Here is a 14252-nt window from a genome sequence, read left to right as displayed (position 1 = left end):
AGTGACGAAGGTTTGTATTTATCACCTTTCTCTACTGTTTCTCAGTGTGGTTTAGGAAACAACTCTACCTACAAATGTAAAAAATGAAGCAAAAGTAACTTCAGTTCATGCCGTGTTGTTGAATACTGATCTCTTAACTACGAACACGGGGGCACTCAGCTGACATCTCTGTACCCCCCAAGCAGCCTGTCTGAGGTGCTTAAGAACCACGATTTAAAAGCATATTAACTGCATGCTAGATTTAAGTCTTTAAAAAGCCAAACATCTTGCCCACCCTGTGCCATGCCACCATGCCTATTGGACAGCTACTGAAAAGAATACTCCAGATATTCTACTCTACTTGAAGAAACGTGGAAATAAGTTTCAGATCAGAAATTTTAAGTCCTTAAGTTACGCTTGCTAACGTAGCTTTGATGCGCTTTCCAGGAGAGCTGAGCAGTAGATATAACTCATCCTTGAGTTACGTATTCTGTGGTGCTTTCAGGAGGGAGAGGAAAAAAAGGAACTGAGCCACTTACTTAGTAGCCTAATTTAGGAACTGTGTGTTTTATTGAAATCTCAGTTCCTGAAAGAAAACATCATTTCGTTCTAATTAGAAAGACAATGGGATAGATTTGTTTACTAGGAGCACGCGAGATGCGTTCAGCATGGTAAAGAGACTCTTCTGCTAATGCTCAACATTTCTCCAGTTTCAACGATTTCAGCGCCGTCTTTTATTCTTAGTCTCCAATTTCTCCCACTTTTTTTATTTTTTTTAAACACATCACAGGTGCTTAAATGCATGCTAGGTGACCTTCGTGTACAAATCATGGTTAGCGAGACAAGCAAGCAAACCTCAGCTAGCTCGTACAGTTTTTCCAGCATCACGTCCTGCATCCCAGCAGACGCTGCACCTGCGCTGCAGCGAGCTTCTGCCTGCTGTTTAAAACAACTTTCAGGTTTGCCCAAGCGTTAAGAGAAACAAGTGAGTTTAAAAACCCAAATCAGAGACCTTACCTCTCGTATGTCTTCGTTCCCTTCTTTGATATTCTCTGTTGCACCCACAACTAATTGATGGATATTGTCAATATCAGTTTCCTGTTAAAAAAAAAAAATAAATTCATCACTGTTTATCAATTTTAGGAAAAACACACTTGTAAGGACCTGGGGAACAAGCAGAACTCAAGAAGAAAATAAAATCCAGTATTATTAACATCTTAGTTTCAATGATGCGTAAGGTATACAAGCAATTAAGTTGTAATTTCTTTACCTGTGACTTTATGAGCCTGAACGGAGACCACCAAGATCACAGGAGGTCTCCCATTTATCTAGAATCAAATCTAACCTGTCTAATTGTTGCCAGCTCTTTTGGAAGAGGTGCCACCATTTACAGAGAATAGCGCATCCAACAGGACACTAATTCTGAGGCAGAGGCATCGCCCTGACACATCTGTTGCATTTTCCATTCCCAGTACACGCCGATAAATAACAACACTAAATATGTTGATTTTGCGTTTGAAAAACACACAAAAAAATCTTTTCCTTCATATTTGCATGAAAGATTCACTAATCTTACGTTTACATCTTGCATGCAACCAAGACCAAAATACCCCCCAGAAAACTGTCAAGCTGTATTTGCTCTGTAGTATTAAATTATACTGACCTGTTGCAAGACTTTTTCAGTGAATATCTCTTGCAATCTGGAGATTTCCACCACTTTTCCTTCGATTTGTCTTGGCAAAGAACAGAAACATTCTGTTAGAAACCAGGGCAAACATTTCCTGCTCCTGCAGATTCAGGCTGCAGGCCAGTAGGGGGGCTGTTCAGAAGGGCTGGCTGTTCGTAGCCGTGGGCCCTGCAGCAGTAGCTGCCATGAGTGCTCTGAGAATTCAGGGTTGGAAGTGGACCAGCCCACAGCCAAGCTCTGGGAAAGGCTCCAGCCGGGAAGTGGCTCCCTGCGAGAGCTTCACCTCACCTCTCTTCCTTCTTTCATCTAATGGGCAAGCTTTTAAAACTTAGATAAGCGAGACAGAACCTAAACCTTCCAAATTTAACCAAGACTATTTTGGATAGTTTGTGTGTCACTCAGAACCATTCCTTACACTGTGGGACAGCACAATGTGTAAACTCCTACAGTTCAACTCCTGGGCACTCCTGTTTTGTCCCCCCTCCTACCACAGCACCACCACTCGGGCTGCCGGGTGTCCCGCAGCAAATTCACTCTCCGCGGATGTTGCCCGGGGTCTGGCACTGGCACATGCCCGCACACATCCATCAAGGACCAGAAAACTCTACCTGACTTCATCAAAGAGATTATTCATTTCGCCAACAAGCCTCTGGTTCTCCTGTTCGAACTGGAAGAAAGAAATCGCACACGTGAGTTCACATGCTTGGACCCAGGGAACTTTCTTCAACCCCCCCCACCCCTGACCGGCCGACTTCCACCCTTCCCTACAACCCATGTACAACTTCTCAGCTAAAATGATCTTACAGAATTACTAATACCGGCCTAAACGAACAATATGAATCTGCTTATTTATTTGGAACCAGTCACTGCAACACTTGTCATTCTCCTCCCATTAACGAAACGAAGCCCAAAATATCTTGAAGATCTTCCTCAAGTTACTTTGCAGTAAGGAAAGAGATGGCAGATGAAATCTGTCCTTTTTTATTATTTCAGAAATTTGAGTGGGGAAAGCTTTCATGCTTGTGAAAGCGTTTGATGCTCTTCGTGCTGTCTTTGTATTGTCATTCACATTATTCGTGTGCTGCCCCTGGCATGAAGTTAAGAGCTTGTAGATTGCGCTACGATATGAAATATTTTGACATCTGGTACTTTATACTTACAAATGCATTGGCTTCAGTTATTCCAGCAGACCTCTGCCATTTGAAACTCAGGAGTAATCAATGAAACATTTAAATACACTTTTAGCACTAAATTTTTCAAAATCCAAGCATAAATAGAAGCCTTTATAGAGGAAAGTAAGGTTTGACTTTTGAGATGTACTTGACTGTCGGATCATTCGGGGTTCGTTACAGAACGAGTGATCACGCAGCAAGTATGACGACAGGCTTTGCTGAAACATCTGCGCAGCCACAACACGGGCGAGAAAGGTGTCCCGTGGTCGGAAACCGCATCCTAAGGACTGTGTTTTAGAAAGGAGCCGTGAGGACACCCCGAGCTGGGATTTTCAAGGTGCCCGAGTGAGCTGCATCCCGCAGCCTGGCAGCGGCCACCCACTGGTGAAAAGCCGGAGCGTGCGGCTCCCGGCCCCCCCAGCCCCTGGGCCAGCCCCGGCCCAAAGGCTCCTGCCAGGAAGGGTGACAATCCCGTACTGGGGGAAGGAGGGGAAGCATATTCCCAGGTGTTCTGCCAATGAATCCTGCATGGGCAGAGCCCCGGTAAGAGCTCAGCCTTTGTGGTATGGACCCAACCGGATGGATCTTTGCGCTTTTCTCACAAAGTTGGAAAAGACCTGGTCTATGCGGTTATATAGAAACAGCACATGGGATTTACGTTTCTGCTGAAAACATTGCCTGCTACGCGCCTCTGACAAACCCAAGTGAAACATGCGGCAGTGCGAATAGCAGAAAACAGGACGCAGAATGCAAAGAACTTGACGCAGGAGCGGTGCAAGACAGCAAGGCCTGTCTAGGTCAGTTAATCTCCTTATTTTGAACCAGCCTACAGAACGCGCCGGGATTTTGGCATCATTCAATCACGCTACAATTCCATTAGCAGTAAAAGCGCAGCAGTCCTCTCAGCCACCTTGCAAGGTCTCGTTGTCCTTTTCAAGGCAGAGCAGCGTGCTGTCAAAGATGAGAACGCCGGCAGAGCGGCACCACGTACAGGTCAGGCGCGGGCTGCAGGCGGTGCAGTAGGGGCTGCTCGCTCTCTGAGCACGCGCCCAACGCCTGAGCTTGCAAGAAAAGGAGGCGTTGCCCAGAGAATATAGCGAGTATTTGAAAACAACCTGTGCAAAAAGCAAAAGAAGGAAGGAGGGGGGAAGAAGTCTGAATCGCAGAGAATTGTGGTAACAGAGGGGGGCGCGTTACATCAGTGAAAGGCGAATGGGCGTTTCGCTTTTAGAGCAGTCCTACCAAAATAGCTGAAAACGAAGCACTTGGTATTTCAAAGTAGTTTAAACAACAACCCAGTTCGTTATTAAGATGCAACATGAAAATCAGTGGCTATAAAATGACATACAGTTCATCTGACCCATAGCTTCTTTCACAGAGCCAGTCTGTCGGAGTACGTGAACTGAGCATTATTACAGTGCTGCGTTTCGTAACCATCTTTGGCTCATGGCTGTGACCCCCCCACCCTGCCCCACACGCGCCACCAGTGTCTCTATCCCAGGTCTTTTAAGTCCTTCCTTACACAGGTTGTGCAGCTCCTCATGTGCATCGCTTTGGATGCCGATGTATCTGGAAATGATCCAGAATGTTCCAGCTGAAACTTCTGCCATACCAAGTACTTTGATAATACTAACACCGAGGAGAAATAGTGTGTCTGTGCTACACAGGGTGAGGTGGAAAAGATCTAGTGCAGCCACTGAGAAATTTGTCCTGCTCCTCTCTCCCCCCACATACAGAGTCCTAAGGAAGCGCTGCTGCTCGTCTGATGTCACAGTATGACATCATAGCTCACTGACCCCTTCTTCCTCCTGAGTTTTCTGGTAGATGAGTAAACTGAATCCCTCCACAGGAGCAGGTGATAGCGCTGGCTGAAGGGAGAGTGGCTGGCGGGAGCGGAGCGGGACCTCTGCACTGCCACAGACCAACGCAGAAAAGGAAGACAGCAAGAGAAGGCAAGCCACCCTTCATACCCGCCACCTTCACCCCCCTGCTCACACCCCGCACCATCGCCGCTGCCCCCCCACGCTCTGTGCTCTAACAGTTCTCAGCTTGCTTCAGGCCCATCAGGACCTCAGAGAAACAGAACCTGACTCTCTGCCAATGGCAAATTAAATGTCAACTGGCATGACATGGGGGAAATGGGGACTGTGTTAAAAATCAGGAATTTGTAGGTTTCATTTGGCAGAAGTGAGTGTGAAATGACAGGTATGTTTAAAGAAGGGTAACAGTGAATCTCATAGAAAAAGGTTTAGTCTTCTGACATGGGCAATTTACGTCATGAAGAATAATGCAAAATTATTATTTCTTTTAAAATAGAAATTTCTTTTTGTACTAGAGATTCACTATCTACCTGATTGGCAAGAGCCGCTTTCTCTCCTTGGTTAAGGACTCCAGAGAGTCCAAGATCACAGAGGAGGAGGAGGGCTGTCAGGTACTGTCACCTTCACCGTGGGGCAGAGGCCTCAGGGAAGGACCAGCCCCGTGGGCCGAGGGGGAACAGAGAGGAACATGCTGCACAGCTCCCTGAAGCCCCACTGATTTCCACCCTAAAGATCCAACGGTTTTGTTAAATTAAAAAGTATCAGCGTTGCAACACATTCAAATGTCATTGTCACTGCAGTCTGTAGTGTCTCCTACAGAGCAGAGCATTTGTTAAAATATAATTGACTGGTACAGTGATATTTACTTCACAGCGGCGGATGGTTAGAGGTGTTTCATCCCTGCACTCCTTTACGTTGGCACCACCGTATGTCTCTGGTTTTAGTGGAGTCACCTCAGAACAAAGCCGAGGAACAGAGCAATGAAACAGCCACGAGATTTAGCACCGAGTCACTGGTTGGTCCTTAAGTGACTAAATGAGGCCAGCAGACTCTAATTGGTTTTTTGACTTCTGTAAGGATGAGTATTTCTATACAAATATTCAACGTCGAAAATTCCCTATTTTGCTGCCTTAGTAAAACTGAGATGGTAACTAATTTAGAACACAAATTTTCAATAAAGAAAGAGTGAATGATTTTAATCCCTTACAGATAGCACAAATCCATTTCAGGACGTATTCTTTAAAAAGTCCCTTTGATATTTAAAAACCTCCGCTGGCACGGATCGCCTTTTAAACTGCTAAATGATCTTTGCAATTTGAAATCACGGCTGATGGATGGCCTGGCGCAGACAGCGGTAAGATATGCTAAAATGGTCAACTGAACAAAAGGTTCCAGCGCAGAACACATCATATTCCGGTGTGTCGCAAAGGGATTTACATGATGGGAACACAAGCCAAACTCTAGCAATCAGTACATACAGCTCAATGATTTATGGCTTTTAAAAGTCGCCTCTTTTATGCCAGTGAAATATTCTGTTATCAAAATAGAGCATAAAGTGACGAACTGCTTAAGATGTGGCTAAAAATCTAATGCATATTAGAAATAATCACAGTTCTGTTCTGCTGCCCATGAGATAAGTCGTTATATGTACTGTACCTGAGTTTAAGACAAAACCAACCAAGCAAAAAAAGATGAAGTCAGGGAAAACGAGATATTTTCACAACTCAAACAGCAGAGCCAGATTTTTTCCCACTCGATGCAACCACAAGACATCTGCTCACAATAACTATAAAAACCATTAATACACCTGTACGCAGAGTTATAAACTGAAATTTATTGTGCAAATCATACAATAGCCTGCAACCACTTGGAACGACGTAAAGCTCGCTCCTGTGGGTAAAATACCGATCGAAATCGCTGCTGTAGCAATACGATAGGGCTTTAATTCATTATTTTACCCACAGGAAGGATCACGGAACCCTGACTGACAATTGTTAAGTATGATTTGACACAACACATTCCAATTTAAAACCAACACAGCAGCTTCTACACTGTAACCTCCCCTCTTCTGAGAGCTGCGGGATTTTCTCAGTAACTTAAATGCAGCTGGCCTACGCTTCACAAATTGGATGTTCAAAAAGTAGAAATTAACTTCTCTGTAACAGTAAACGTAACGCAGAGGAGAAATAATTAACTGTCCCTTGAGTGAATAAATTAACAGAAGCTGTAAGGGTTTGTGATGTGTTTGTGAAAACCCTTTGATTCCTGCATTAAAAGCACAATGAAGTTATTAAATATTGCCATGTTAGCATGAAGGATTTGTGTGAGCAATGAAAAAAGCAACGCACGTTCAAATACTCAAATGATTTCCAAGTTACACCTGTGTTTACACCTTGGACTCAAATGTACCTGAAAATGAGAATAATGGATCCAGTGACTTTAAAGTCTTGTTAGGAGTGAAATTATACAGTACCCAACTTTTACTAATAAAGGTCATCTCTTAGCTATAAGTTTCTTCAAAAATGCACTGAAAGAGCAGTTTCTCTATGGAATAGTCACGACATACATCCCTAGCCTTTGTAAATTAGCTCATTTTAGTGTTCATAAAACAACAAAAAAAACCCAACCCCTCCAAAAAAAATCACATTAGGTCCAGAGAACAGAGGGATGGCTTGCTCAGCTCTGAGCATCAACGTCTTAGTAGCAACATTTTACATTTGACGCCCTGCTGTGCGCATATAGGTATGACACAAACACAACTCTCTGTGTATGGCTTAAGAACTCCAATAATATGCAATCCAGTCCAATGGTAAAAGAAGTGACCCTCACTGGGGGACATTAACTATAATAACTTCCTATAACTAGAAAGAATCCGCTCACTTTCTACGTGACAACAGGCGGAGAAAGAAAAAAATGTCTGCATCAATGCTGCCACGAACGCTGACTCACTTTTACATCATGATAAATGTAGACTCCTTCCAAGGCGTAACGTGGCAGCAACTGATGGCTGTTAGTTTTCAGGAGAGGCAGAAAGCAAGCCTCCGTTTCTTCACAAGAGTGCCAGAAGCACAGACGGTGCGAGAAGCAGCTGAGATACGGCCAGCCCTGACTTGTGGTGGCGGCACGGCCAGAGCCTGCAGTGAGGCACAGCAGGAGGCAACGGCTCCGGGGGAGATGAGAACCACAGCGAGATGCAAGGGGAGATTCAGACATCCAGCTCAGAGCCAGCCTTCTGCAAAACTTAGAATAATTTATAAGCAGAGAGGAGGCTGTTCTAGTGGTAACTTCCCTTTGTATGCTTTTTTCCAATTCTGGTTTAGTTTTAGTACCAGTACTAAAACACAAGTACTGAGAGTACATAAAAATAAATTTTAAATGAAATTCGCACATGGAAATTTAAGAATAAACTATAGCACAAGAGCAGTAATAATTTTTCAGTGTATTAATATACATAGGTCTTCAAATACGCTATTTGTATTTTGGTAGCATTTTGATCTTCTGCTTCTCTAACCAGTCTCGTAAATTTGTTGCTCTTTTCCCATGGAACAGGCCAGTGAACTTAAAGCTGAGATCTAAAGTCTCCAGCACGAGTCATTTTTCAAGGCTTAATCGTGGCACTGACATCAAGGCACCTTTATATACTATAAGTTTTCTGGCAAACTGTAGGCAGAACTGCGTAAGTTAAGAGTAAGGATGTATTATAGTCTATCTGAGCTAAAAGTTTATTTAATTTGGAGCATCAGTGTTATTTTTACACCCCTGTTCACAGGGAGCACAACAGAAATAAATCAGTGTAAAACAACAAGTTTAAAAAAATATAATGATAAAAAAAGCATAGCACAGGAGAGCTCTGAATGGGTAAAGAATAATAATGCATTTTTAAAAAATGTCTGTTAGTTCTCCCCTAGGAAGAGCTGTCTGAACGCCTGATAAGAAGCAGTTTAGGACTGCAGATTTAGGAGTCTGGAAATCCTTCAAAACATTACAATATGAACATAGATTTTTCTCTTACTTAGGCCCCTTCACAGGTCAATAAAGGGAACTTATTCCAGGGAAAAATTCAAATCCTCAGTGGGCAAAAATCAGCATTTTAAGATGTTCATCTTTCTTCGCTCTTGATAATAGAAATAGAGAAAAACTCACAGAGTTCGTCAGCTCATCTAAATCGTGAGGTATCTGGGGCCTTACTCTAAAAAGGATAAAAGGATTTAATGAAAAAGAAATGTATTTATTCCCAAAGTACCATGGCAAGGGATGTAACACATTTAAAACTTAATTACAGTGTGAGGCCTAGAAAAAGCAATCCAACATTTAGTAGTCAGTTATTAGTGAGCGCTCTCAGAGCCATTGTCTCCCATGCTTGTTTCCTCCTGATCCTCTGGAAGCTTACAGCAAGGGGGCTAATAATATTGTGCCTACACAGAGAAGAATGAAAATACGTAAAGAATTCTCTTTAAAAAGAAAACAGAAAGCAGGAGTAAGCCTTTTGATTTCAGGCTGGCACTCAAGAACAATATGAGAGCCTCAAAAGCAGCCTCTGAAGAACCTTTTCTCTTTGACAAACCTCACCGTAATTATGTGCAACTTACTCATCTCTGATGGGAAGAGCGATGCATATTGTGCTTGGGAACATCTCTCATCACTGCCAAGGAAGCTTCACACATTCATACTGCAGCAGCCCTTTCCCTTAGTGGAGCTCACCACTTTGAAAACAGCACATCTACTGGCTGGTTATAAATCAGTTTTTCTTTCTTTATATAAGAGAAGACAATGTGTGCTAAGGTAGAAAGGTATTCTAAGAATTTTGAGCCATGTTCAAAATGGTAAATTTTAAAAATATCAAAAAATCTAACAGATAGGTTGTTGGCAAGCATGCCTATGTCAGAAATTTTGTAGTGTAGCAGTTCAACTGTAAGCAGAAATGGATCAAATAATAAATGTGCTGATAATCAGGAAATGCAGAAAAAAATGAATGAGATTCTGTTGTGACAGAAAGCTTGTAGCTATTCCTTCTAATAAACCAATCTGATTTTGATAATCCAAAAAAATAAAAAAGCAATAAAATGAAGTATAACTTCATAGTTATACTTCAAATAGTTTAACTATTTAAAGTGTGTTCTAGAAAGTCCAAGTAAAAAATGGCCAGCACTTTCTTCTTTCAGAAGTTTCATAATGCTTTTTCTAATGTTGCCTTGACTTCTATTGTTTCGTGACTAAAAAAAGCAATTAATAATTGTTGAAAAATAGTTACTAATAGTTACTAATTTCATGGCTCCATGTAAGTATTTTGTAGCAATTTTAAATACTAGCAGCTACCAGAAGAACCCAGAAACCATGTGCAAATGTATACCTTGTTATGGCATTATTCTCCATAAAATGAAAGCTGAAAATGAATTTGGGTGAACCTGTACTTTCTTAACACATATGAATACAGCAGAAAATATAATAAAACGGACGATAAGACACGAGATATACCTACCATTTGTATTTCTTCAGGTGACAGCTCATCTTCACCTTTGCCATCCCCCCATAATCCAAGGTTACTTTCGGTATCAGGCAGATTCCTGTCTGTAAAAGAGCCACCAAACGCTTGAGACAATGCAGGACACTGAGTAGTGAAGTGAAAATCATTTTTTATCCATTTCAGAATGCTAATGAAATTGTTATATCTCAATTGAAATTCACTGAGATTCACCCTATATTTACAGCACAAAATTACACCAATAACCTTTAACTTTAAACTGGGACAACAGCCTATGCATATGTTTAATTTTGTGAATTACAAGGAGTTGCACTAATATATTGATGGTGAAGGATGTAAAACAACTCACAAAACACTAAGACTTGTTAGGGCACAAAATACCGTAGCATTTGTCTTTTAACAGAATAAAACACATGATTTTCCAAATGCCAGTCTATTTGCAAACTATTGTCTTCCAATGCAACTTGACAGAACCACCAGCTCCTCATTCCAAAAGGTAAAAACAGAATCTCAAAGACATTTTGAGCAAAGTTCAGTGGACAAACTATTTCCTCATGCTGTTCAAACTGCATATTACAGTGCAAATCCTCCAGCACGCTGTGCAAGGGATCTTCCTGCGTGTAAGAGGAATCCGATCCCACAAACGAACCCCTACACATCACGGCTGCTTCATTGATTTCAATAGTACTTCCCCTTTGATTGAAGCTAATCATCTGCGTAAATCTTAGCAGGAGCTGGGCATAAAAGATCATAAAAACGGCTATTTCTGGGATATTCCCTTCTGGAAGTTTTATTTTTAGGCTTAATTATATACTTCTGATTATAGATGAAGAAGTTAGAATGGGAAAGACAAGAAAGTATGCTGCAGGAACCTACTGTTTCTGAAGCTGTTCTTGCGTCAGTGTTTGAAATCCTAACGGTGAGACTGCACTCTTGAGAAGGCCCCTCTTCTCCCCGCTGCCTGTCAACATTTTTACAAAACCCAAAAGAGGGATTTACACCACCCCACAGTGGATCAAAGCTGAACCTGCTTGATTCAATCAGATGCAGGTTGCAAATTAAAAATACAGAAAGATTTACTTTTTACTTTTTCATAGATTTCAGACTTCCTGTTTATGCCAGTCAATTTTTTCAGGCACTTACAAGTATTTTCAATTGTTTTGTTATAACCTTCTAAACCTATTTTTTTTTTCAATTGCATACGCAGCACTGCTGTGTCATCATTCAGATTCTCTTGGGAAGCCTCTGAAAGGAATAGTCCTATTTATAAACAAATATATGAAAAGGATTATAAACAGAATTTTCCCCCTTTATCCTTCAAGAGTGAAAACTCTTGAAAAATAAATAAGAGCATTATTGTGTATGTCTCCTTTATAAATGTATATTTTGCTTCCCAACAACCAAACCAGGATATACAAACAATAACAATGTTACAAATGAGGGATGTGGATAAGGAATATAATAAATTAAAAAAAATAAAAATCCAACAAAACCAGATCTGTTCTTTCTTACAAGAAATAAAAACAAGAATATCTTTACAGATTGTTTAGAAAGGACTCAACTCTATGTTTTCCATGGAGTATCATGACTATTTCAAGCCTATTTCACAGAAACACAAAACTAATTTTCTTAGGTAATCAATGTATTTACATTATATCAAGATTACAATGAATTATTTACTGGATTCAAAGAAAAGAAGATAATTAGTTCACGGAGACAAGAAATAAGGTATATTCCTATTTTATCCCAGAGGAACCAATTACTTTCAGGAACTGTCAGCCCTGTTAAAAACCCAGCACCTGTACCCAATGTGATTGCTAATAAGCAAATATACTTATGGTAAGAGGTAAGTGAGAAACATGTATCTCCCCAGGGTTCCTCCTGTCCCTGCGGTACGTTTGTGGCTACTGGGAAAGTTGTTCTGCAGCTTTCATTGAGCTGACATTAATGCTTTTCTACAATTCATCCGGCAAAAGCCAAACTACGCTTCTTTTGCGGAAAGAGAAGTAGTTAACGCACGACGGAGGTACAAAGTAATGATCAAATCCTCTGAACCCTTTTCCATGCTGAAAGCAGACAGCTGCTAAGCTTATGGACCACTTCAAAAGCTACTCATCATTTACATTTATATCCATAAACAAAATGTCAAATTTGTAATATGCAAACAAATACTGTCGGCATGTAAAAGCAATCTCCAGAGAGACTATTTTCCTACCATGAGCCATGTCCCGTATAATCCTAATGTAAACAGGTGCTTTGCCTCAAAACAAACGTAATCACATTTTGCTTTGGTTTCTGACCAAAAAAACCAGACAAAACCCAAGTTGTGCTTCAGCACACTAAGTTGGACATTCAGCTGTTCAACCGTAACGTTCAATTTCAGGACAGGACCGCAAGCTGCTCTCAGAAGAACTGTCTTTACAGCTGAGATATTTATGCAAGGAACCCAGGCATGCTGATGATGGCTAATTCATAAATGCGAATGATCACCATTCTCTAAACCACCAACATCCTGAGGATGAAATAGTTTATTTCTAAACATGGTGATTTCTTAAAAATTTGAAAAGTTACTTGTAAAAAAAAAAATAAATTATCAAAGGCTACAAGATTTAAACGGAGCTTCTTGTTTCCTAGTCATCTCGTTCATGCTATTCCCATGCTTTGACAACCACCTACCAGTGAAGTCACAAGGCTGATTTCTATAAGCAGCAGCAACCAACACTTACACTTAGGTGAAGAATCACAGGCTGTGTGCATTTATAAACTGTTTCAGACAGATTTATTTTGACATACAAGTTTCATTGTTTTCTCAAAGCCTAGTCAGCAATCCCTCATAAGTGTTGCATCAGCATCACTTATGTGATGGGACCCCTACTTTCTAATTAAAAAAATTAAAGCATAAACTAATAAAAGTGAAAACTGGAGTACTCAAAATTAATGTGCAAGAAATAAAGCTTCATTTCTGTTTATTGCAGTGGTTTTCTGTGTCCAAGGCAACCAAAGAACAGCGTTTTCCACGGTGTGACACAGATTTTTGGAGCTAAAAATTCTAACGACATGATGTGGTGGGAGTGGGGACTTTCAGAGATTGCAGAGACGTTCTGTAACAAGGCGAGAGCACAGGGCAACAGAGATGCTACTACGCTGCCGCTTCTCTGCTGGCACTAGCTCACAGCTGCAAAACGCTGATAACGGGTTAAGGTGAAACTCATCTATATGCCCGTGTGCTGCATCACTTAAGACATACTATGAAAACGTAGTAAGCACTAGAAATGACACATAATCAAAACCTTTACTCCTTACAACAAATTCAGTGGCAGGGATAAAAAAAAGCATACTGATAGGGCTGCAGGAGTACAAACTGGTTAGGAAGATAAGCAATGCTGTATCAGAAAATGAAACCGTTTGCCCGCCGGAGGTAATTCAGTATTAGAGTCTTCATCTAGAGATAGAGTACCCACTTCACATGAATCCACCCCTTGTATGGCCCTGAAGCCACCAACAAGAGGAACTTTACTCTTTTAATAAAGATCACCAAAGAAACAATAACTGATTATCAGAATAATATGGCTATCCAGTGCATTTCTTCTATCTTGATGAAGTATTATCTTAATGTAGTGTCACATTTCATACAGTTTGTTTCTCTCCAAAAATAATTTTCACGCTGTAAATCACAGGGTTACCTTGGACTCTGCTAGACCAAGCGGGTGTCTGAAGCAGGAGAACTCAAGCCAGGGAAAGCAACTCCAGAAAATTAGAAACGAGATTTCTCTTTAGGTATGCAACCTGCAATTATCTGCATAGTGGTGGTACTCCAAAAGGCACTCTGCAATGAAGTTCTGCCAGCGTACTGGCAGGACAGACCGAAATGGCTAAGAGAAAGGACTTACATCTCCTGGCCTCAGAAGCAGGCCACCAAAGAATCGGAAGCAGTGTTTGCAAGTTTCAGAATCACAGAATGGTTCGGGTTGGAAGGGACCTTAAAGATCACCTAGTTCCAACCCCCCTGCCCTGGGCAGGGACACCTCCCACTAGACCAGGCTGCTCAAAGCCCCATCCAGCCTGGCCTTGAACACTTCCAGGGATGAGGCATCCACAACTTCTCTGGGCAA

General features: G+C 41.3%; 1 protein-coding gene across 1 annotated transcript in view; it reads right to left on the bottom strand.

Moving 5' to 3' along the window:
* The window catches only part of STX18 (syntaxin 18), a 71236-nt gene that overhangs the window by 2136 nt on the left and 54848 nt on the right, over positions 1-14252 (bottom strand). The window contains exons 7-10 of the mRNA XM_074587591.1: positions 10138-10226; positions 2275-2333; positions 1643-1712; positions 997-1077 (exon numbers count right to left, since the gene is read on the bottom strand). Of these exons, the coding sequence (XP_074443692.1) occupies positions 997-1077; positions 1643-1712; positions 2275-2333; positions 10138-10226 (299 nt within the window). The remainder of the gene's footprint in view (positions 1-996; positions 1078-1642; positions 1713-2274; positions 2334-10137; positions 10227-14252) is intronic.

Source organism: Larus michahellis, chromosome 5 (assembly GCF_964199755.1).
Source record: "Larus michahellis chromosome 5, bLarMic1.1, whole genome shotgun sequence".
Taxonomy (NCBI): domain Eukaryota; kingdom Metazoa; phylum Chordata; class Aves; order Charadriiformes; family Laridae; genus Larus; species Larus michahellis.
The sequence above is the reverse complement of the archived record's forward strand: the minus strand, read 5'-3'. Positions and strand labels throughout refer to the sequence as shown.